Source organism: Macaca fascicularis, chromosome 1 (assembly GCF_037993035.2).
Source record: "Macaca fascicularis isolate 582-1 chromosome 1, T2T-MFA8v1.1".
Taxonomy (NCBI): Eukaryota; Metazoa; Chordata; class Mammalia; order Primates; family Cercopithecidae; genus Macaca; species Macaca fascicularis.
Window position 1 is genome coordinate 2,501,419 of NC_088375.1, and position 25,562 is coordinate 2,526,980.

Sequence of the window (25,562 nt, forward strand, 5' to 3'; positions counted from 1 at the left end):
CCTTAATGTCAAACCAGCTCTTCAATCTCACCTCCTCGTTTTCCATCTTCATCTCCAATAATATCCCAGCTACAGCTCTCACAGGCTGATCTCTTCCTGGACCAGCTCATTCTGTTAATCCACTGAGTACCTAATAAGCCTGGAAAACCCAGCTCAAGAGTCACCTTCTGTTCCCAAGTGTCCACAGGGCAGAATTAATCACTCATTTTGTGCTGCTGAATCTTTAACTATGTTTACTCTAACACTGAATACAAAATTCCACAACTACTTATCTATATAACTGTTGCTCCTGTTCTGCAGGGGCTCTCTGAAGGGCATATTCTGCTAAGTAATCTTTGTCCACCCAGTGTCTAGCAGGGTCTTTGGCACCTGGTAGATGCTTATCAAACTCTTGCTATGTTGACATTTATCTGTACACAGCTTAATTACTGACTTAAAAAGTGAGCCATTGTTTAAACTATGGATTATCCAAGGCCAAGGGATGGCCATCAATTAGCAATATGCCAAATATCCCACTAGGGTCACCTTCCCCTGGGCTCACCAGTGATGAGTGGGACACAATCAATTACAGAGATTGCATTTTATTTTTTATTTTTATATTTATTTATTTATTTAGAGACAGGTTCTCTCACTCTGTCTCCCAGGCTGAGAGCAGTGGTGCAATGTCAGCTCAATGCAACCTCTGTCTCCCAGGCTTGAGCGATCGTCCCACCTTGGCCTCCCAAGTAGCTGGGACTACAGGTGCACACCACCATGTCCGGCTAATTTTTGTATATTTTGTAGAGATGGGGTTTCGCCATGTTGCTCAGGCTGGTCTCAAACTCCCGAGCTCAAGCCATCCACCCACCTCGGCCTCCCAAGTAGCTGGGACTAGAGGTGTGCACCACCATGTCCGGCTAATTTTTGCATATTTTGTAGAGACGGGGTTTCGCCATGTTGCTCAGGCTGGTCTCAAACTCCCGAGCTCAAGCCATCCACCCACCTCGGCCTCCCAAGTAGCTGGGACTAGAGGTGTGCACCACCACGTCCGGCTAATTTTTGCATATTTTGTAGAGACGGGGTTTCGCCATGTTGCTCAGGCTGGTCTCGAACTCCCGAGCTCAAGCCATCCACCCACCTCGGGATTACAGGTGTGAGCCACCGTGCCCAGCCAAGACAGCATTTTAGATCATTCCAAACGCTGCTAGGAGAATTTTTGTGAGGCTGAAAGTGAAGGCTTTACCAGAGTACCTGATGAAGGCAAAGGGGAAGTGCTCTTGAATCCAACTGCTCAACTTCACCTCGTATAAGTGAAAACAGAGACTGCAGAACAAGCTTCGGAGCCTCTGGCTGCTCATTAGCATTGACTTCAGCAGCTTCTTCAACACCAACAGCATGTGTGACTGCACTTAGTATTTTTTCTTGCATTAAAGGTGCAATATCTCCTGAAAACAGTCCTTTAAGAAGTAAAGAAAATGCCTACGTTAGGATCAATTCCCATGATGGTGTAACACATTAAAACGATTACATATAGTTTGATGCCCTGGCTTGCCCAAACTAAAAGAGACCTGAACAGGAAGGTAAATGTGTTAATCACATGGAACTGCTAAAGAAGTTGAGCCTTTCTGATTAAACTCTGATAACATCAGAAATACTTCTAGATGCTAGGAGAGTAGCAGGAATTCAGACGCCAGACCTAATGGCTAGTGAAATGTTTTTCCTAATAAAAAGAAGTAACACAAACTTCTCAAAAATCACTAATAAATAAATACTTAACAGTTACTGAAATACACCAAATCTTAAACATTGTTATAAACTATAACCTCACCCTTCACTGAAATCTGTGTCAGTTTAAATTTTCATGTTCAAATTTAACAGACTATCTGCCTATGTGCGTACCTTTAGCTAGTTTGCCTTGGAAAGGATCTTCTTCAGAAATACCATGTGTATGACCATGACTGAAGCCGCCCTCCCTGCAGAGTGTGCCCAGAGTCCATCATGTGTATATACCACGACTGAAGCCGTCCTCCCCGCAGAGCGTGCCCAGAGCCCATCCTACTCTAATAAAATCCATATCTTTCCCTATAACATGAGCTTGAAGTCAAGTTACTTTCCTCTGAACCTGATATTCGGCCTCGTATTATGCTAGGTTGCAGGACAGTAATTGGTATAAGATGTCATCTTCTACTTCAGATCAACTCTGGCAGTACAGGGGTTATTCCAGTGACATCCAGCATGGTGTCTTCAACACTACAATTCCACGTGCTGTGATTCTTTAAAAAATCACCTACAGTGATTACTTGGATTTTAGAGAATTGTCTTCTAGATACTTTATGTCGCTATACATTTTGGCCATTAGAAGTACAAGGCCCAGTGATGGCCTGCCATTTTTTAGGGTATTTCTAAAAACATAGGTGATTCTTCTGCTTTCTAATTTTCTAACCACCATAGCAGCAAGACTAAAAGGGTGCCAATGTGGGTAAAGGAGTTTTCCACGGAGAACTACAAAGAAACTAAGAGAATTAGTGTTTTCTTTCCCTTTTCTCCAGCCACACTACTATGCCCAAGACATTTAATCTCATACAGACTGTGATAAGGTCAGCTTCCCAAATTCTATTCTTTTGTTGATGACATTATTCCCCTATAGTTATCAGGGTATTACTCCAGGCTTCTTTGTAAAAAACAGATGAGATATTGTAATGCTTGTTTTTAGTAAAAGGGAGCTAAATAAAACCCTTGAGGACTATTGCCAAAGAAGGATGAACTTTCAAAGGTAAGGAAAAAGGACAGAATTGATGACTCCCTTTCCTAAAGGAGATCAAAAAAGGGTCCTGGATAATGAAAATGGTAACCTGCATTGTGATTATCTCAGTTATTTAGTTAGCATCAGTTTGTAATGGTCAAGTTTCCTGCTTGATCCATTTGATCACTTACTTTAATATTCAATGTTACCGATATGTACAGTTTATTAAAAAGCAATATATTGGTAAATAAAATGATGTAACCAGAGAAACTTTAACAGAAGGGGGACTATTATTCATGAAACATAACAGCAGAAGTTCCAAAAGCCCACAGAAGTCTAAGGATTCCAAGAGCAGCAGGGGACTAACGGGCAATTAGAAAGAATATCGTCCTTTAATCACCAAGTGTAGGGAGGGGAAGGAAAATATGATCTAGGCTCAGATGGGTCACACTAAATCATTGAAGACATTAGCAAAACTTACAAGACTCATACTACAAAAGGATTATCTGTCAGGCCTTAAACAACATGAGCTTCAGAGATAACTGTTACTAGACAAAACCATCTTACCTCGAGATGACATTCCTTGCTGGGACACAGTAATATAAAATCAGAGAGCATTGGAAAAGGAGCAAGAGACTAGCTCTTTTCTGCTATTATTTTTCCAAGAGACCTTGGATTAGACATTTTACTCACTGACCTATGTAGTTTCCTTATCTAAAACAAAGAGATTGCATAGAGAAGTTCTCAGGTCCATCCCTCCTAGTTCTGACCATCAAAAGCATTCAGAATCTCCAGAGATGTTGCTATATGAGAAATGCAGACCATTACTGTGAAGAAGCTTGAGCACCTATTTACGACAATGGAAGGTAAGGTTACCCACCTAATACAAGTATCCTCTAATTCCTTTCTCGATATATTTTTAAAACCACTGTTCCTCCCTTGCCTAGACTGTAGACTATATAAATAGTGGCGTGTTTGCTTTTCAGGCAAGAAAACTGAACGTCCTTGCAAGGAGCATGCTGCAATACTCCCTACCAACGAGTAGGTTCTTGTTTCTAGTTCTGCCAAGCTTTTAGAATTCCATCGTGACTCAAATAATCACACGAATTGTTATACATGTTATGAAATGACCAAGGATATACTTTACTTTAGGCACATACAAAATAGGAAAGTAACATTTAGCCATATTCTGGTTACTAGCAATTTTAAGCCACTTAAATTATGGTGTTTTTAGTTTCACAACATTAATGGGGTAAAGAACTCATATTAGAAAACTGTTGCCCAGAGTTGGAAGAAGGACATGGATATTAAGGCAGCCCTAAGTTCCCAGCTTGCTCCACCTACTTATTAGCTGTACTTTTGGCAAGTTAATCTCTTTGATCCTCTATTTTTTCCTCTGTAACATGGGGCTATTGCATCTACCTTATAATAGTATTGTGAGGATTAAATGAGACAGTGCATGCAAAAAGCAGGAGCGCTCCTAAGTCTCAGCCTGAAAAACAGCTTTATTGTCACTTAAATGAAAAAGGTCACAAGATGGGTAAAGCAGTTCTGAGACAAGTCCAATTTGAGGACAAAGATTCAGAGGAAAGGGTAGTTAAAGCGAATAAAGTTTACATTACTCATGTCACAGTGAATAATTGAGTTATAAGAACTAGGTTGGAGTATTAAGTTGCTTAGGTTATTATTCACCAATACTGTAGGTTTGAACATCATTGAGCTTGTATATATTTTTTCATACTTTATCATACAATATGTGGTCTTTTCAGATTGACCCTCCCACCTCAGCCTCCCGAGTAGCTGGAACCTCAGGCACACACCACCAAGCCCGGATGATTTTTAAATTTTCTGGGGGGCGAGGGCTGTGTCTTGTTATGTTGCCCAGGCTTGTCTTCAACTTCTGGCCTCAACTGGTCCTCCCATCTTGGCCTCTCAAAATGCTGGGATTACAGGCGCCAGCCACCATGTCTGACCTAAAATTCCTTCTAATACACAAAAAGTTTTCAAGATATATTTACAGTTAAGGAGAAGAACCAAATGAAAACATACCGCCTCCATGTAATTCCCTACAAAATCTCACTCAATATAAATGAAGCTTTCTGTTGCCACATATGAATCCATACGGCTAACAAGAACAAAAAATTCTATTTATTGTCATCTGTGGAAGCCAAGTGACTTATAGTTAAAACTACCCATTAAATAACTTGATGATGCTATTTTATAAATATTTAAAGACAGTAACAGGCACATTTATAAGACCTAATTTAAGGCCTGTCGACTTCATTAAGCTCTAACATGGAGATGACAGTTTACGTGTACCTACTGAGGTTTTCAGAGGTGGGGTTTCTTTTTTTTTGAGACAGAGTTTCTGCTCTTGTTGCCCAGTCTGGAGTGCAATGGCACGATCTCAGCTCACCGCAACCTCCACCTCCCGGGTTCAAGCTGTTCTCCTGCCTAGCCTCCCGAGTAGCTGTGAAGAGGTTTTATTTGTTTTTAAAAATTATTTATAATAACCATGGGCCAAAGACTGGGGAAATTACCTTGAGAAATTTTATTCAATTGATCACACCACCCAAATTCTGTGTCAGTTCTAACATGTAACTGCTCCACTTAGCTTAGAATCTATCTCTGATAGTGGTCAAGAGGCATTTTGTGAAACAATACAGTAGTATCCTTTAATGACTTTTACCTTAAAACACTAGGAATGCACCCTGACATTCATGTTCCTTTTAATAATCTAGCACTGATCTGCCATCTGTGAACATAACTAAGGGATATAACCATTTCTCTGCATTACAGGGAATATGATGTGACTGGATGCTGAAGGGCAAAATCTCACAGCTGGTACTCTAGTTAGTAAGCAATTAAGAGAATAAAAAATTATTGCAGTCAGCTGGGCATGGTGGCTCACACCTGCAATCCCAGCACTTCGGGAGGTCGAGGTGGGCGGATCACGAGGTCAGGAGTTCGAGACCAGTGTGACCAACATGGTGAAATCCCGTCTCTACTAAAAATACAAAAATTAGCTGGGCGTGGTGGCGCATGCCTGTAATCCCAGCTACTAAGAAGGCTGAGGCAGGAGAATCGCTAGAATCCAGGAAGCGGAGGTTGCAGAGAGAGAGAGAGACTCCCGTCTCTACTAAAAATACAAAATTAGCCTGTCACGGTGGCCCATGCCTGTAATCCCAGCTACTTGGGAGGCTGAGGCAGGAGAATAGCTTGAACCCGGGAGGTGGAGATTGCGGTGAGCCGAGCTCGTGCCACTGCACTCCAGACTGGGCAACAAGAGCAGAAACTCTGTCTCAAAAAAAAAAAAAGAAACCCCACCTCTGAAAACCTCAGTAGGTACACGTAAACTGTCATCTCCATGTTAGAGCTTAATGAAGTTGACAGGTCTTAAATTAGGTCTTATTCAATTTGACTGAAAAAATTATTGCAGTCAAAACGGGGACTGGAAAGATGTCACACAGAAAACACCAAGGCCTAGGTAAAGAGTGGCAATTATTATATTTATGATGATACAGATTAAGCATCCCTTATCTGTAAATCTGAAATCCGACATGCTCCAAAACCTAAAACTTCTTTAGTGCTGACAAGATGTCATGTGGAGAAAATTCTATACCTAACTTCACATGAGAGGTTACAGTCAAGGCATGATTTCATGCATAAAATTATTTTAAAATATTGCATAAAACTACCTTTAGTCTCTATATACAGGGTGGGTATATGAAACATAAATAAAGTTGTGTTTAGACTTGGGTCATATCCTCAAAATATCTCATTATATACATGCAAATATTCCATAATCCAAAGAAAAATTCTGCAATCTGAAACACTTCCAATCTCAAGCATTTTGGATAAGGGATATTCAACCTGCAGTGTTACTGATGACATAAACTAAGCTGACGGGCATTTTTGAGGATAGGGAAGGGTTATTTAAAGGCCTCATACCTGCCAGGTACGGTGGCTCATGTCTGTAAGCCCAGCACTTTGGGAGGCCGAGGTGGGTGGATCACCTGAGGTCAGGAGTTCGAGACCAGCCTGGCCAACATGGTAAAACCTATTTGTACTAAAAATACAAAAAATTAGCTGGGCATGGTGGTGCGCACCTGTAGTTCCAGCTACTTGGGAGGCTGAGGCAGGAGAATTGCTTGAACCTGGGAGGTGGAGGTTGCAGGGAGCCGAGATCAGGCCACTGCACTCCAGCCTGGGAGACAAAGCTAGACTCAGCAGAGGGAGAAGGGGAGAGGGGGAGAGGAGAAGAAGGACAGACAGGGGAGAGGGAGAGAGGGAGAGGAGGAGAGGGACGGGGGAAGAGGAGGGGGAGAGGGAGAGGGAGAGAAAGAAAGAAAGAAAGAATTTAAAAAAATGCCTCATACAGATCAAATACTGTATACTACTATTCAGAGTACAAGTACCGTATCATTCAGAATTACCTTTGCTGCTTTTATAAAAATACTTTCTTTGATCCAAGTGTTAAAGCTTCCTTTCACTGCAATGAAACTAGATCAAATTAAAACTCTGAGAGAAGGTTACGCCATTATTCAGAGACAATTACTGAAACAAACCCAAATCCACGACTTCCCCTAAGAGTGAACCATCCACCTTTTCTCTGATCATGTTTTGTCTTGCTGAGGCTGGCAGGCAGGAATCACAGCCACCAACACACCCAGAGGAAAGGAATGTGCAATAATTGTTCTGTGGCAAATTGTGGAAAGTCATGTATTGCTTTAAGTACACTTTTAAAGTTCAGCAAAAGTGAGATAGTACAGTTTAACCATTAGACACGAAGTCTGAAGTCAGACTACCTGGAATGAAGGCCTGGGATGTACTTTATCCCAGTGATATACTTCTTAGCAATGACATTGGGCAAGTTACTTAATCTCTCTGTGCTTCAGATCCCATCCATAAATCGGAGCCGACTGTATTACGCTCAATAAGACTGTGGTACGGAGTAAATGAGATACTCCACATCAAGCATGTACCACACAGTGGCTGGCATATACTAAATAAAAAATGCTCGGGACCTATGTTTTCAAACTCAGCAAGTTTCAATCAGTTAAGCTCTGTATGTCACTAACACTGAGTTTGGAGTGTTACATATATATTTTTGGAGACAGGGTCTCGCTCTGTCACCCAGGCTGGAGTACAGTGGAGTACAGCAATCATGGCTCACTGCAGCCTCGACCTCCCCAGTTCAAGTGATCCTCCCACCTCAGCCTATGAAGTAGCTGGGACAAGTGCACACCCCCTGGCTAATTTTCGTATGTATTTTTTGTAGAGATGGGGTTTCGCCATGTTGCTCAGGCTGGTGTCCAATTCCTGGGCTTAAGCAATCCGCCCACCTTGGCCTCCCAAAGTGATAGGGTTATTGGCTTGAACCACTGTGCCTGACCTGTTATGATTTGGGGGGCTATTTTTTTTAAAAACCTAACAAAATTTAACATTTTAATCATTTTAAGGTACACAATTCAGTGGCATTAAACACATTCACGGCCAGCCGCGGTGGCTCATGCCTGTAATCCCAGCACTTTGAGAGGCTGAGACGGGTGGATCACCTGAGGTCAGGAGTTCAAGACCAGCCTGCTTAATGTGGCGAAACCCTGTCTCTACTAAAAATACAAAAAATTAGCTGGGCGTGGTGGTGTGCACCTGTAATCCCAGCTACTTGGGAGGCTGAGGCAGAAGAATCGCTTGAACCCGGGAGGCGGAGGTTGCACTGAGTCGAGATCGCGCCACTGCACTCTAGCCTGGGCAACAAGGGCAAAACTCTGTCTCAAATAAATAAATACATACATAAATAAATAAATAAATAAAATACATTCACGACGTTGTTCAATCATCACCACTGTCCATTTCCAAAATTTTCATCATCCCCAAGAGAAAGTCAGTGCCCATAAAATACTAATTCTTCATTCCCCTTCACTCCAGCTCTGGAAACCTCTATTCTACCTCCTGTCTCTATGAATTTGCCTAGTCTACATACCTTATGTAAGTAAAATCATAAAATATTTGTCCTTTTGTGTCTGGTTTCTTTCACTTAGCACAGTGTCTTCCAGGTTTATCTGTGCTGTGGCATCCATCCATCCATATGTAGCATGTATCAGATTAGCATTCCTTCTAAAATCTGAAATTTATTAATATGTACATACTACATCTTGTTTATCCATTCATCGGTTGACGAACACCTGGATTGTTTCTACCTTTTTTGCTACTGTGAATAACGCTGCTATGAACCTTAGTGTACAAGTATCTGCTTGGGTCCTTGCTCTCTATTCTTTTGGGTACATACCTAGAAGTTAATGGCTGGATTAAATGGTAATTCTATGTTTAACTGTTTTCCTACAGCTCTATTATTTTAACTCTATCTCAACCACTGTCTTGAGACTTTAATATCTGTGCTGTTTTTTTCCATCTCTAAAACAGAGATAATATTACTTCCCAAAGATTAACTGGTTCAAGTTTCTAAATCAATGACATCCTTATCTAAAATATGCTTTTGTATAAAAATATGAAATAACAGTACTCTTTCAGAGCAGTCTGATCTAATTCCATCCCTCTGGACATAGTTCTTGCTACTGGAAGCCCTAAAATGAAAAGGGCTTGAGTGTCATAAGTAAAACGGCAGAACGGGCAGTTTCAAACTCTGAGGCCTTCACAGAAATATTAAATAAAAAAAACCCAACAACAACATCCAGAACTGTAAGAAGTAACTTTCTTAGAACTCTGGAAAACAAAGGTATACCTGAACAAGACAGTGACCACCGAATCAAGAGAAAGGCAACGTCAAAAGAGTAGCAAAGCTTTAGGTGTTTTTACTTGCCCTTACCTCACCCCTTTCCCCAGCTCAACAGCAGCCCTTATTCCCAGTGTGGAACTCCCGTACTTGCTTTTGAAGGGAGCAGAGTAGATCTTACTTGCAAATCACTATGTTTGCTCTAATCTGCCTGGGGCTACCTAAAGACTGAAACAAGGCACTCACCTCTCTGTTGCAAAACTCAGAACACATTCAGAGCACAAAAGCAGCAGGTGTTGCTGGAAAATACTGTCAGGTGATCAAAAACCCACAGCCAAGGTGGGGGCAAAAAAATTATGGTTGAGACATAAACTAGACAATCTAAAGCCAGGGACAAAAGTCAGGAAGATTGCTTCCTTGGGAAATCAGGGCATTCAAAAATGTTTGTGTATACTGTAGAATTCAGAAAGCTACACGCGACAGCTCAGGACATGACACGTGCTTAGAAAGAGCCAGAGAAGACCCATAAACTTCGTGCGAGCAGAAGTGAGGGCTGGGGCAGAGTTATAAACGACCTGGCGAGGTGTTAAAGGAGTACCCGAGCACAGAGCCGATCTCAGAGACTGGAAAAGAAACACAAGCTAAGGCTTCAGCAATCAAGAACTGCCAACCCTGAGCAAAGGGGAGACCCCGATTTCCAGAGTTACCACATTATAATACATCAATGTCCAGTTTAGCAATACATGGACAGAAAACATTCCGGAAGAAGCACAGACATTGAATTTCCTGGGCAAAGGATTTAAATTAACTGTCTTAAAAGAAACCATAGATGAAGAACTAAAGGAAATCAGGAAGACAATGTAGGAAAAAATGAGAATATTAATAAAGAAACAGAAAATAAAAAAAAAGAATGGGGAGTTTTTTTTTTTTTTTTTTTTGAGATGGAATCTCACTCTGTCGCCCAGGCTGGAGTGCAGTGGCACGATCTCAGCTCACTGCAACCTCCACCTCCCGGATTCAAGCAATTCTTTGCCTCAGCCTCCCAAGTAGCTGGGATTATGGGTGCTTGCTACCACGCCTGCCTAATTTTTTGTATTTTTAGTAGAGACAGGGTTTTACCACCTTGACCAGGCCAGTCTTGAACTCCTGACCTCATGATCCACCCACCTCGGCCTCCCAAAGTGCTGGGCTTACAGGCCTGAGCCACTGCACCCGGCTGGGAGTTATTGTTTAACGGCACAGAGATTCTGTTTGGGGAGATAAAAGTTTTAGAAATAGATACAAATGATGGTTGTATAACATTATGAATGTAATTAATGCCACTGAACTATAGAGTGAAATGGTTAAAATGGCAAATTTATGTACAGAAAAAAATGCCTTCAGTTCTGTGATTTCACGTTATAAGTCTTTGAGTCATTGTACAACCGAATTCCTCAAACCGTTCGTTTCTGTTGCCCAGGCTGGAGTGCAATGGCATGATCTCGGCTCACTGCAGCCTCTGCCTCCCAGGTTCAAGTGATTCTCCTGCTTCAGCCTACCAAGTAGCTGGGATTACAGGTGCCCGCCACCATGCCCATATAATTTTTTGTAGTTTTAGTAGAGACGGGGTTTCGCCATGTTGGTCAGGCTGGTCTCAAACCCCCGGCCTCAGGTGATCCGCCTGCCTCGGCCTCCCAAAGTGCTGGCATTAAAGGCGTGAGCCACTATTCCCGGCCAGTGCTCACCTTTTAAATACTTCCACTCACTGGCTAACCATACCGAAGCAGCAAACAGGAAACATCCCTTCCTTTTTCTCAACACCAGACACAGGTATTATGACTGCAATAAATCTGGAATTAGTCAACTTCCTTCTGACCTGACCTCGGGCCAAAAGAATGTATTATGTACTTATGACATAATTACCACGTGCTCCATGTGCCACGTTCCCTCCCACGCCCCTGGGCTGCATCCTCTGCCTTCAGAGGGAGTGAGGCAGGACTTCGGTTAAGAGCTTAGGCTGGAGTCCAGCCGCCCTGTTAACCTAAAGTAAGCGACGACCTGACTCAGTCAACCTGTCTTCTCGTAAACTAATGGCAAAGGATTAAATAAGGTGACACACAAAGTACAGCCAGAATTTACCAGGCACACAACATGGCAGCACTATTCTCGCACCTCAGTGTCGGGTAGGTGGTTTCAATGTCAATACAGGGATGGGAAGACAGGAACAGCCACTGGACTTGACTTCAGGTGGCAGTCTTAAAATTAACTTCAAGAAACTCCAGTGGAATTTGACAAATGCATGCCAACAAGAGGCTGTTAAGGCCCAAGGCTCCCCATCCCTTAGTGCTTAGGTTGTAACAGCAGGGAAAACCCATGGGCTCTGTCTATCACAGCATTTACAGTGATGCCACCACTTCCTAGAGCTTGCTTCAGGCTTTCTAATCAAGGCACAATTAGTACACATAAATATTTCTGGGATTTAGAATCTAAATTATGTAGAACATGTCAATTAGCACCAATGTTTGGATTCTCTATTTTTCCTCTCAGAACTTTGATTAGACATTTTATGTTTTTATGAAAAACGAAAAATATGTAAGACATTAGCCCAAGCATGCAATTTGTTATGCTAATTCTTAAACCTCTTCTTTTCTTAAAAAATGTTAAAGACAGAGTCTCTGTTGCCCAAGTTACAGCAGAGTGGCAGGATCATACAAACTCCAACTCCTTGGGTCTAGTGATGATGCTGCTACCTCAGCCTCTTGAGTAACTGGGACCTCCACCATGCCCAGCTAATAAAAAAAAAAATTCTTTTTCTGTAGAGACAGGTTCTCCATGTTGTCCAGGCTGGGTTTTATTTGTTTTGTTTTGTTCTGTTCTGTTTGTTGTTGTTTTGTTTTCTGAGACAGAGTCTTGCTCTGTTGCCAGGCTGGAGTGCAGTGGCGCAATCTCAGCTCACTGCAACCTCCGCCTCCCCGGTTCAGGGGATTCTCCTGCCTCAGCCTCCTGGGTAGCTGGGATTACAGGCGCCCGCCACCACACCCAGCTAAGTTTTGTATTTTTAGTAGAGACGGGGTTTCACCATCTTGGCCAGGATGGTCTCAATCTCTTGACCTCATGATCCCCCTCCTCTGCCTCCCAAAGTGCTGGGATTATGAGCTTTGAAAGATTCTCCCCGGGGCCTGAAAGCGTGGGGGGATGAATAACTCCTCCCTTCTCAGGCCCAGGCCCAAGGTACAAGGCCACTTGCACCAGCAGCGTGCGACAGTGAGACAGCAGAAGCAGGAGGAGGGCTGGCCGGAAGACACCTACCCCTGAGGATGGAGAGAGAGGCCATCCGGGTACCACATAGCAGTTACATCACACAGGGACACTTCCTGTTTACAGGAGACTGTAAAACCCCTGGCCCGTCCTCCCGTAGGGCTGACGCCATTTTAGGCCTCAGCCCGCCTGCACCCAGGGGCTCATTAAAACAGCGTGTTGCTCCACATGGCATTGTGTTGTCTGTTGGCGCCCTCCCGGGGTTAACTCCCCTGAAAATCAGAAAATCACCCATGGTACATCCATCCCTCTATATAAAAACTACAAGCAGATGTATCCCTTCCCAAGCCAGGAAAAAACCTGTCTGTAGGTGTAGGAAAGCACATCTGGCTCATCACGAATGTGTCCAATCGCTGGGTGTGCGGGGGAGCTCGTACGAGTGAACAGTGGCCGTGGCACGGCACAGACATCCTCCTTAATTACTAGTATTTCAAAACCCCAGCCTCACTTTCACTCCTCAGGAACGCCCGCAGTCCTGGACACCTACCAACCCAGTAAGAGGGAGGGCGAGAACATCCCACAAGTGGACTGAGAAAACCCACCGCGCCCTAGGCGAAACCCCTGTCACCAAACCCTAACAGTCAACACCTCCACAGCTGAGTGGTGGCCAAGGTTACCCCCCGGAGCCTGGTCTCCTTCTAACTTAAGCTACCTCAACTGCGTCTCGTCGACAAAGGCCTGGAACTGTACGAACACCACTAACCCTTCGGCCGCACACCCCCGCCTAAGTGCACTATGCGACAATACCATGAACACCAGCCTACGATGGACTGCCCCTGATGGATTCTGTGGCTATGTGGAACCCAGGCTTCCTCATGGCTACCTTATCACTGGCAAGGTACTTGCTGCCTAGCCACAATTAAACCCGGATTCCTTTTACTTCCAAAGCAGGTGGGCAACACCCTCAGAGTCCCTGTGTATGATAACCAGAGAAAAACAGTCCTTAAAGGTAGGAGGAAGCCAAAGATGGCAAGAGGACGAGTGGCCTCCGCAACGGATCATCGAATATTACAGTCCTGCCACCTGGGCGGAGGATGGTTCACAGGGTCATCCCATATACACGCTAAATAGAATAATCAGACCACAGGCTGCTCTAGAGACCATCACCAACCAAACCGCCTCAGCCCTGGAAATGCTCACGCAACAACAAAACCAAATGCGTGCGGCAATTTATCAACACAGGCTGGCACTAGACACTTACTAGCAGAAGAGGGTGGGGTCTGTGGTGAGTTTAGTATCTCCAATTGCTGTCTTAACATAGACGATAACGGAAAAGTGGTTCTAGAAATCGCCTCAAACATCGGAAAAGTAGCCCATGGACCAGTCCCAACCTGGAAAGGATGGGACTCGGAAAACCTTCTAGGGGGTGGTTCTCTAATTTAGGAGAATGTAAAACGCTGGTAGGGACGGACATCTTCACCACTGGGGTCCTCCTGTTTCTCCCGTGTTATCCCAGTGATAAAGCCATTAAAGCTCTTGTTGAAACCACAGTAAACCACCAGACGATCCAGACGATGCTCCTGCTACAACGGCACGGTGGATGCCAACTTGTCTCTCAAGAATCCCCAAAATTAAGTTTTCTCTTTTGTTTCCGAGGTGCCCACGCCACCCCCTATGTTATGCCTGAAGTAGTTATTGAGAAAGTCGTCCCTCTTCCCTCTTCTATAGAAGACAGACAGGAATGAACGATTCTCCGCGGGGCCTGAAAGCTTGGGGGGATGAGTAACTCCTCCCTTCTCAGGCCCCGTCCCGAGGCGCAAGGCCACTTCCGCCAGCAGCGTGCCTCAGTGAGACAGCGGAAGCAGGAAGAGGGCTGGCCGGAAGACACCTATCCCAGAGGATGGAGAGAGGCCATCCGGGTACCACGTAGCAGTTACATCAGACAGGGACACTTCCTGTTTACAGGAGACCGTAAAACTCCGGCCCCATCCTCACGTGGGGCTGACGCCATTTTAGGCCTGCACCCACGTGCTCATTAAAACAGCGTGTTGCTCCACACGGCCTTGGGCCGTCTTCTAGTGCGCTCCGGGGTTCCAGCCCATGTTAGAGCCTTGCAGGCATGAGCCACCGCACCCGGCCCAGGCTGTTCTTTAACTCATGGACTCAAGCCACTCTTTATTTTGGCCTCCCAAAATGCTGGTGTGAGTCACCATGCCTAGCCAAATCCTCAAAACTACTTATCCAGGTCCACAAACAACTCAAGCACCATATTTGGATTTTTCAAATCCGATTAAATACATTGTTTATCCATTGGAAGTACACTGACTTTTGCTAACATCAAAATGGTTAAATTTTACCGTATTTTCCCTGTTCATTCCAAGCACACTGAATTCATCAACTATCAAATAGAAAATATTCCTTGGTTCTCTATAATAAAAAAATTCTCAAAATTTACATGACCTTATAAGAGAGCACATGATTTTCTTACTAGAAGTATATGATTTTCCTGTATGCCTGAAAATACACATATTTTGTTTCTCTAACAAACATAAAGGCACGTATTTAAATTCAAAACAAAAATAATGGTCCGGGCGCGGTGGCTCACACCTGTAATCCCAGCACTTTGGAAGGCCGAGGCGGGCGGATCACGAGGTCAGGAGTCCGAGACCAACCTGGCCAATATGGTAAAACCCCGTCTCTACTAAAAATACAAAAAATTAGCCAGGCATGGTGGTGTATGCCCGTAATCCCAGCTACTCAGGAGGCTGAGGCAAGAACCCAGGAGGCGGAGGTTGCAGTGAGCGGAGATCGTGTCATTGCACTCCAGTCTGGGCAACAGAGCAAGAGTCCATCTCAAAATAATAATAATAATAATAATAATAATAATAAATAAATGTTTGTGGGAGAAGGGGGAAAGTCTAATAGCCAAAGCAAACCAAACAGTGAAATTTTCCTTAAAATCCCCCTCCTTTAATATTCTGTAATTCTCTAAAAGCTACTGACATCAGAGATTCTCTTTGCAATTAATGAAATCATGTAAGAACGGAAGCATTAGAAGCCCAGGGGTTAACTCTGAACTTTCAACAGGTCAAAAGAAAGGCACAGAGAAACACATTTAATGGCATTTTATTATAGTTTATAGAAAATTGTTACATCAATTTCCATTACACTAGTAATTTTTAAATTTTGTGGAGACAAATAACTATACCATTTCTGCATATCACCAAACCAACTACCACCAAGCCTTGCCTTTATTTTTTATTTTTTATTTTTTTTTTTGACATGGAGTCTTGCTTCTTGGCCCAGGCTGGAGTGCAATGGCGTGATCTCAGCTCACTGCAACCTCTGCCTCCCAGGTTCAAGCAATTCTCCTGCCTCAGCCTCTCCAGTAGCCGGGCGGGGTGGCTCACGCCTATAATGGTACAGGCACGTGCCACCATCCTCAGCTAATTTTTGTGTTTTCAGTAGACATGGGGTTTCACCACGTTTCCAGGCTGGTCTTGAACTCCTAACCTCAAGTGATCCACCTGCCTAGGCCTCCCAAAGTGCTGGGATTACAGTGTGAGCCACCGCGCCCGGCCTTTTTTTCTTTTAACAGCTTTACTGAGATATAATTCTCATAATACATAATTCAGGGGCGTTACTTTAATATGTTGTGTTGCACGACCATCACCATGTTACATTTTGGAATGTTTATTACCCGAAAGAGAAATCTCACATTCTTCAGCTGTCACCCCGCCCCCTACCGCCTCCCTAGCTCTATGCAGCCAACTAATCTACTTCCTGTCCGTGTAGATTTGACGGTTCTGGACATTTCACACGTACAGCTTCTTTCACGTAGCACCTTTTCAACATGCATCTGTGTTATAGCATGTATTAGGATTTCATTCATTTTCATTGCCAAATAGTGCTCTATTGCATGCATATAACCTCTGCCTGCTTTTCACTTGTGTGACATTTTCAAATGTTCACTTGTGTGCCTTTTACAAATTAAGAGGCAGGGGCATACAACTTCGTTTAAAAAACAAGTCAACAAAAAATCTCTTAATCAATTGTAGTTCTGACCCTATCAGTGATGCCTAGAAACTATTATTTTAAACAAATGAAGATAAAACAGTCACTCTTTGTAGGGATCGTGATCCACTAAAAACAAAAGGAGTAAATAGAAAAACAAAAGGTGACTATTTAAAAAACTATGAAACATTGGGAAGTTTGACTTTCACAGTAAAGAACTGAGAAGCCAAGAGTCAGTAAACTCCCACCTAAGGTTAGTTTCCATTAAGCTTCCACTAATCTGAGTCCTATAAAATCAATTTAAAAAACCATATTTTAAAATATACCCTATAAAATATTCTTATATCTAAAAACTTTTACAAAGTCTTCATTTGTCTAGGTTAATATGTATGTCACTGCATAAATACATGCATCTGGAGGTAAATTTCTTAATTTTAATTTCTTAATTTTTCTGCACATAAAATATCACATTACTTAAAAAATACCTAACTCATTACTGAGACTTAGAGAATGCTGTTTTTTTGGACAGAATTTGAAAGGTCTGATTGATTGTAATTCTCTTCTTTTTCACCTTTTCTCTGCAGAGATGTTGCATTTTAACAGCATGACTAAAATGATTTAAAAAAAGAGACAAAAAGAAAACTATCTAACTGGGCTGTCTGTACCATCATATATCCTGGGTTCCACCCGCAATCTCAGGAAAGGTGTTCAGAGGAAAAAAGGAACTGTGAATAGAATTGCCATTACATATTCTCACGGGGCTCTTGCCACAATCTGAGGCATCGACTTTCTCCTGGCAGACTGCAGCAGACCTCCTTTAAGATGGGCCCCTGTGATCCCTGCCTCTTGGTATTCGTGCCCTTATACAACCCCCTACTGTAAGCACAAGTTGGACCCAGTAACCTGCTTTTAATGAAAGGAATATGCAGAAGTGATGGAATATCACTTCCAAAATTAGGTCATTAAAAAGGTATGACTCCCAGGTTGAGTGCTCTCTGTCTCTCTCTGACTGCTAGCCCTGGAGGAAGCCAGCTGTCATGGTGTAAGGCAGCCCTGTGGAGTAGGCCACATGGCAGGGGTCTGAGGCCTGCCAAGAACCATGTGACCTTGGAAGCAGATTATCCAACCTCTATCAAACCTTGAGATGACTATAGCCCTGGCCAACCCTTGACTGCAACCTCATAAGAGATTTAAGTGAGAAGCGCCAAGCTAAGCCACACAGATTCTGACCTACAAAAACCATGAGATGATACATGTTTGCTGCTTTCAGCTGCTGAGTTTTGTTATGCTGCAAGAGAAAGCTAATATGCAGACCATGCATAATTCTTTGATTTTCTGCTTTTTTAGTATATTCTGTTGTTCCCTTCTCTGACGTTTGTACTTTCCCAACACTCCTGGAAACGGTGCAGTCTATCGGAAAGAGCTACATAACAGCTGGGAATGCATTTCTATCCTTCTAACCATCAGTTTAGGGTCCTCTTATAAGTAGGTGGTATGTTACTCCCAACTCTCAACCCTTAACTAGGCTTTCCACTAAAGGGTTTTCTCTCATTAGCATTCAGAATACCCAAGAGGTAATACTTCAAAACCCATCTCCTACCATCTTCCAAACTGCTCTCTCCATTCCATTCCACACACAGTGAACATGCGTCAGTTCTAGAAGCAAGCAGACTATACACCCTTGCAATAATTGTATTAAATTTATTATTTTATTTTGTTTTTGAGATGGAGTTTCGCTCTTGCTCAGGCTGGAGTGCAATGGCATGATCTCGGCTCACGCAACCTCCGTCTCCCAGGTTGAAGTGATTCTCCCGCCTCAGCCTCCTGAGTAGCTGGGATTACAGGCATGCGCCACCACGCCCGGCTAATTTTGTATTTTTAGTAGAGACGGGGTTTCTCTATGTTGGTCAGGCTGGTCTCGAACTCCTGACCTCAGGTGATTTACCCACCTCAGCCTCCCAAAGTGCTAGGATTCCAGGCGTGAGCCACTGTGCCAGGTTGTTAATTTAATACCTGCCTTCCCACTGGACTCCACCAGGGGTCTGGGAGGGGAAGCGCAGATCTGCTTTGTCCTTACTGTATTCCTAATGCTTGGCAAATATTTCCACAATAGAAAAAATCAGTAACAGTTGGTGGCTCATTATCATTTTTACCCCACCAACAGAACCTCATTGTTTTGTATGTTTTTTAATTTTTTGAGACAGAGTCTCATTCTGTCACAGGGTGGAGTGTAGTGGCGTGATCACGGCTCACTACGGCCTTGACCTCCCAGGCTCAAGTGATTCTCCTGCCTCAGTCTCCTGAGTAGCTGGGACTACAGATGTATGCCACCATGCCGGCTAATTTTTTTATTTTTTGTAAAGACCAGGTCCCACTGTGTTGCCCAGGCTGGTCTTGAACTCCTTGACTCAAGCAGTCCTCCTGCCTCGGCCTCCCAAAGTGCTGGGATTATAGGTGTGAGCCACCGTGGCTGGTGTCTCATTGTTTAGTGGGAGAAGTAGGACTCAGCTGAAAACACAGAGTCCTGCACACACACACACACACACACACACACACACACACACACACACACACACACACTCTCTAGCTTATTAGGAGCCTGAGATTCACATCCTAATTCGAATTCTCTCTCCTGCAAAAATGAACAACGTATTCTCTCAGTTAAACCTTTAACTTCCTCATCCATAGAATCTAAGAGGTTAGAGGAGGTCACTTTTGAGGCCCTCTCTAGCAGCTCTCTCCCAAGTCTGCATCTCTAGCCAACATCACGGGCCTGACTCTAGGCCAGAGCTTGTTTAACATATCTACTTAGACGTCGAGGAGACCCCAGACACCTGATCCAAAAGCACAACACTGTCTTCTACTCTCTTCTCTCCAAACTTGCTCTTTCTCTCCCTGTATTCCTATGCTCAATAAATCAATAAATGGCATCATCAAGCATCCTGGTGCTTAAACCAGGTAACTGGGAATTAGATTATCCTGGACTCTTTTTTTCATATCTAATTAATGATCCAGTCCTGTTAATTCCACCTCCTTAGTAACTCTGAATTCACTGACTTCTCTCCAGCTGTACAGCTACTCATTAGAGATCACCAGCATCTCTTGCAGAGATTATTGTAAAAGCCCCTTAACTGTGTATTGTTTCTAATCTCGCACTGCTCCAACCAATTCTCCACACTGCAGACCGAGGAATCTTCTAAAAAATGCAATTCATAGCATGTCATTCCCTTATTCAAACCTGTTGTTAAGGCCCAAACTGGTAATGTTAAAAACCATTTATAAGCTGGACTTTGCTAATCTTCTAAGCCTCCATCTCTTTATCACTCTACTCTCTTTTTTTTTTTTTTTTTTTGAGACGGAGTCTTGCTCTGTCACCCAGGCTGGAGTGCAGTGGCCGGATCTCAGCTCACTGCAAGCTCCGCCTCCGGGTTTATGCCATTCTCCTGCCTCAGCCTCCCGAGTAGCTGGGACTACAGGCGCCGCCACCTCGCCCGGCTAGTTTTTTTTTTTTTTTTTTGTATTTTTTAGTAGAGACGGGGTTTCACCATATTAGCCAGGATGGTCTCAATCTCCTGACCTCGTGATCCACCCGTCTCGGCCTCCCAGAGTGCTGGGATTACAGGCTTCAGCCACCGCGCCCGGCTTATCGCTCTACTCTCTACTCTTTCCCCTTGATCCACTCTTTCCTTTTATTCTGCTCAAGCAGGAATATTGGCAGGTGCTGAAACGTAGGATACTCTCTTCTTGTCTTGTGAGCTCTAGTCCACGGTGCGCCTGCCATCGCTGACGTCCTTCCTCTCCTCTTCGTCCCCATTGCTTTTACTTCACTAGCACCTATTTGTCCTAACTCAGCTTAGATACCAACTCCTCCTGACAACCTTCTCTAACTCTCCAGGACAGGTTACCTCCACGACCATGTGCTTACTTATGACTCCCATCTTGCTAGACTGCGCATGTTAGTTACGTGGCTCCCTCACTTGAGCACACAAAACTGAAGGGGAGGTGCACCTGCAGTTTTATAGTGCCCAGCATATAATGCTCAATGAATAGCTGCTGACTAAGTAATCCTATACGGGTCTACAAAGCAATGTCAGAAGAATTATTCTGTTATGTAGTGTTACATCCAGTCTATATTAATTAAAATCTTTTTGCGGTAGGCAGAACAACAGCTCCCAAAGACGTCCCTGCCCCCATACCCAGAACTCGTAAATATATTCCCCGCTTTGACCTCCCAAAGGTCAAAGGTGTGAGCCACTGTGCCCAGCCTAGCTCATCTGGAAAAGGGGAGATTATCCTGCAATATCTGGGAGGACCCGGTGTAATCACAAGGGACCTTAAACGTGGAAGAGAGAGGCTGAAGCGTCACCTGGTCAAAGTGATGCAATGTGAGGACTTGGGCTCACTTCAAAGCCACTGCTGGCCTTGAAGACGGAGGAAGGGTAACAGAAGCTGGGGAACGTGGGAAGCCTCTAGAATCCGGAAAAGGCAAGGAAACAGACTCTCCCAGGGAACGTCCCGAGAGGGACACGCAGTCCTGCTAACAACTTCATGTGAGCCCAGTAAGAACCATGTCAGATCCTTGATCTACAGAACTGTAAGATAATACATTTGTGTCGTGTGTGTTTAAAGCCACTAAATTTGTGGTAACTTGGTCCGGTAGCAATAGAAAACGAATACACTTTTAATATTGGGCCTTTTTTTTTTTTCCTAAGACAGTTTTGGCTAGCGACCTTGAAGTCTCTCCCGATTGTGAAATTATTTGACTCCGTATAAATCAGGAACTCTTTATTCTATTCTTACTCGCTGAGCTTCAGAAAAGACAGGACCCGCCTTCATCGATCAGTCCCTTAATGAAGGGAGAGTAAAATGAGAGGCTGTTTCTGCATGTCACTGTCCAAAGAAACGTTAATTTAAAAGAGGTGGAACATCTACTGGGAGCAGAAATAAGGTGAACCAGGACTCCTGAATTCTGAAAGTACGGTGTGTAGTCTGTAAGGGAGTTAAACTGTCCATTCATCTACCTACTGAGTAGAATGGGTTACAATCACAAAACATCAACCCTAGCCCCTACGGTTCCTCTTACAGGGGCTTAGTCAGGCACTTACAGTTTAAAAATTTGAATGCACTTAGGTAGGGCATGATGTAGACTCCTGTTCACCACAGTCCCCACCAATCCCAGGGATCTCAGCTCTGGCCAGTACAGATATTACCCAACTGACTCCATAAAGCTGACTTACAGGCCAGTTATCAATGTTCTACTATAGCTGAAGTCAATACATAAAAATGCAAATAGGCCTTTGGGGATTCCTATTTTATGGCATTACTAGTTATTACTTTAGATATCAGTTAACATCCCAAAAAGCCTGTTGCATCTGACATTAAACCAGTATGGAACTGAAAATATATTTTTAGGAATGTACATTAGGGGAGTGGGGCAGGGATAGGTACGCCTGAAGAGACAGTATTAAAAAGCTCCTAGGAAATAAAAAAAGTACTGACAAAAGAGGCAAATGGACTTAAAGTCAAATCAAATTAATTTCTTAATTTTGGTTAATGGTGCTCCCACTCATGCCACTCAAAAATCATCTTGTGTGGCTGGTGTAGTGGCTCATGCCTCTAATCCTAGCACTTCAGGAGGCCACAGCTGGTGGGTGGCTTGAGCCTAGGAATTCAGGACCAGCCTGGGCAACATGGCGAAAGCCCGTCTCTACAAAAAAAAAAAAAAAAAAAACAGAAAAGAAAAGAAAAAAAAAAGATTAGTTGAGCGTAGTGGCATGCGCTTGTAGTCTCAGCTACTGGGGAGGCTGAGGTGGGAGAATCACCTGAGCCTGGGAACTCGAGGATGTTTTTTGTTTTGTTTTGTTTTTTTTTTTTTGAGACAGAGTCTCGCTCTGTCGTCCAGGCTGGAGTGCAGTGGCCGGATCTCAGCTCACTGCAAGCTCCGCTTCCCGGGTTCACGCCATTCTCCTGCCTCAGCCTCCAAGTAGCTGGGACTACAGGCGCCGCCACCTCGCCCGGCTAATTTTTTGTATCTTTTAGTAGAGACGGGGTTTCACCGTGTTAGCCAGGATGGTCTCGATCTCCTGACCTCGTGATCTGCCCATCTCAGCCTCCCAAAGTGCTGGGATTACAGGCTTGAGCCACCGCGCCCGGCCTCGAGGATGTTTTTGAGCCATGATTACGCCACTGTACTCCAGCCTAGGTAACAGAATAAAACCCTGTCTTAAATAAATAAGTAAATAAATATCATCTTGTGACACACATAAACACAACTGCCACCACATAGAAGATCCTCTTTTATGCTGGGTGCTTTATAAAGAGGTTTACATACAGAGCGGTTCATTCTAAGGACAATCCTGCAAGACATGTAGGATCAGCCTTCCTTACAGATGAGAAAAAGAGGTTCAGGGAAATGAGTTCCTTTTCTAAGATCATACAGGTAAAAACAGGCAGAACCAAGACTCAAGTAACCAAGATTCAAATCCAAAGTCTTTGTTCTCACTACACCAGCCTGACTGCAGGCTTTCTAAGGCTCTAAGATCCTTCCTAAGGTTCTGGCCTCCCTGTCATCCTTCAGCTGGCCACACTGTGAAGGCCTCCCGAGAAACAAGTCAGGGCACTGACAGTGTCAGGTCAACTGAGAAAGGCCTTCCCTTCCCAGTTTCCATGTGCTGCCTATTTCTGGCTTCCCGCCATTTGCTGAACTGTTTTGTCAAATGCTTCGATACTATGGTGACTGGTACTGAGTAAACATCTAACGTTGTTATGACAACCATAAAACACATAATCTAAACTTGTCTCATGCAAATATATAACATTTACGGGACAGTGGTTGCCAGGGGTTGAGGAAGGGAAGAATGAGGAGTGACTGCTAATGGGTACATGATTTCTTCCTGGAGGATCAAATGTTCTGGAATTAGATTGTACAACTTTGTGAATATATTAAAACCACTAAATTTACCCTTTAAAAAGGTGAAGTTTATGGTATATGAATTACAATTTTTTTAAAACTACATGGAGACAATCAAATAGATATTAACAAGTGTTGGTGAAGATGTAGAGAAACTGTAACCCTCATACAGTGCTGGCAGGACCGTAAAATGGTGCAGTTGCTTTGGAAAACTGTTTGGCATAAAGTGACCATATGATCCAGCAATTCTACTCCTAGAATATGTAACGAAGGGAAATGGAAACATATGTCTCTATGAAAACTTGTATGCCAGCGTTCACAGGAGAACAGTCAAAAACGGAAACAACCCAAACATCCCTCAGCTGATGTCTAAATGAAATACGGTCTATCCATGCAACATAATGTTCCTTGACCACAAGAAGGAACAAAGTCCTGATACATGCTACAAAATGGGTCAACCATGAAAACATGTTAAGTGAAAGAAGCCAGTCAAGGCCGGGCGCGGTGGCTCAAGCCTGTAATCCCAGCACTTTGGGAGGCCGAGACGGGCGGATCACAAGGTCAGGAGATCGAGACCATCCTGGCTAACACGGTGAAACCCGGTCTCTACTAAAAATACAAAAAAACTAGCCGGGCGAGGTGGCGGGCGCCTGTAGTCCCAGCTACTCGGGAGGCTGAGGCAGGAGAATGGCGTAAACCCGGGAGGCGGAGCTTGCAGTGAGCTGAGATCCGGCCACTGCACTCCAGCCCGGGCTACAGAGCAAGACTCTGTCTCAAAAAAAAAAAAAAAAAAAAAAAAAAAAAAAAAAAAAAAGAAGCCAGTCAAAGGCCATCTATTGCATGATTCCACCGATATGCAATGTTCAGAGTAGACAAATCTATAGAAAAAGGAAGTAGATTAATGGTTGCCTCGGGTTGTGATGTCTAAGTGGAAGTAAGAAGTGGGTGCTAATATGTAAGGGCTCCTTTGTGTGGTGAAAAACACATGCGAAAATTGACTACTGATGGTTACACATCCCTGTGAGTAGACCAAAAATCAGTGAATTGCATATTTTAAGTAGCTGAATTGTATGTAAATGAATTACATCTTAATAAAGCTGTTAAAAAAAAACCAAACATTAAGTTCCATTGTTTTTCTCCCCCAGGTAAGAAGTAATGTGAAAAATAGTAATAAATAAATAATGGCCATTAGTTTTTAGGATAATATTTACCTAAAGCTTTGCCAATTTAACTACAGTGAAAAATTTTTTCTTTTTCTTTTTTGAGACAGGATCTCTCTCTGTCTCCCAAGCTGGGGTGCAGTGTTGCTGTGATCCTCCCACCTCAGCCTCCCAAGTAGCTGGGACTACAGGTGCGTGCCTCCATGCCTAGCTAATTATTTTACTTTTTGTAGAGATGAGGGCTCCCTGTGTTGCCCAGGCTGGTAGCAAACTCCTTGGCTCAAGCAGTCCTCCCGCAGTAGCTTCTGAAAGTGCTACGATTACAGGCATGAGCCAACGCGACCGCCCGACAGTGAAAACTTGTTGTAACACAGCTTGAAACCGTGCTTCATTAACCATATCAAGGGGATTCAATTCTCTTAAGGAAAAAAAAAAAGCTCATTATATAATGACAAGTGGACTTCCCCGAGGCTAAGATCAAGGTTTTCGCCACTGACACAAATACTGCCTCCAGCAAACCCATAAATAGTGACATGTCTCCTAATAGTAACACGACTTTCAGTAACAAGACTCCTGCACTATCATTTTTTTTCCAGTACTAGCCTTTGGACAGTAGTAACTGAAAAATTACTACAAATTAAACCAGGTAAGGGAGCATAAGAGTGAATAAATTTACTTTATTTTACATTTTCTATTTTTTTGTCTTTTCTTTATTTTTATATTTTATATTGTCTAAAAAGTGTTACAAGAGCACCTACCTACAAAAAACTGCATTTCCGGTTT

At 43.4% G+C, this 25,562-nt stretch overlaps 1 protein-coding gene across 25 annotated transcripts in view; it reads right to left on the reverse strand.

Annotated features, from left to right (window-relative positions):
• The window catches only part of CNST (consortin, connexin sorting protein), a 117,295-nt gene that overhangs the window by 48,814 nt on the left and 42,919 nt on the right, over positions 1-25,562 (reverse strand). For 11 of the 25 annotated variants that reach the window (XR_012431070.1, XR_012431079.1, XM_015431166.4 and 8 more), the window contains one exon: positions 1,231-1,436. The exons of 6 other annotated variants lie outside the window; for them this stretch is intronic. Coding sequence is in view for 15 of the 19 variants with exons in the window: in XM_005539595.5 (XP_005539652.3) it covers positions 1,231-1,436 (206 nt within the window). In the remaining 4 variants the exon portion in view is untranslated. The remainder of the gene's footprint in view (positions 1-1,230; positions 1,437-25,562) is intronic. 8 more of the 25 variants (XR_012431291.1, XR_012431295.1, XM_074032294.1 and 5 more) reach the window with 1 other exon arrangement.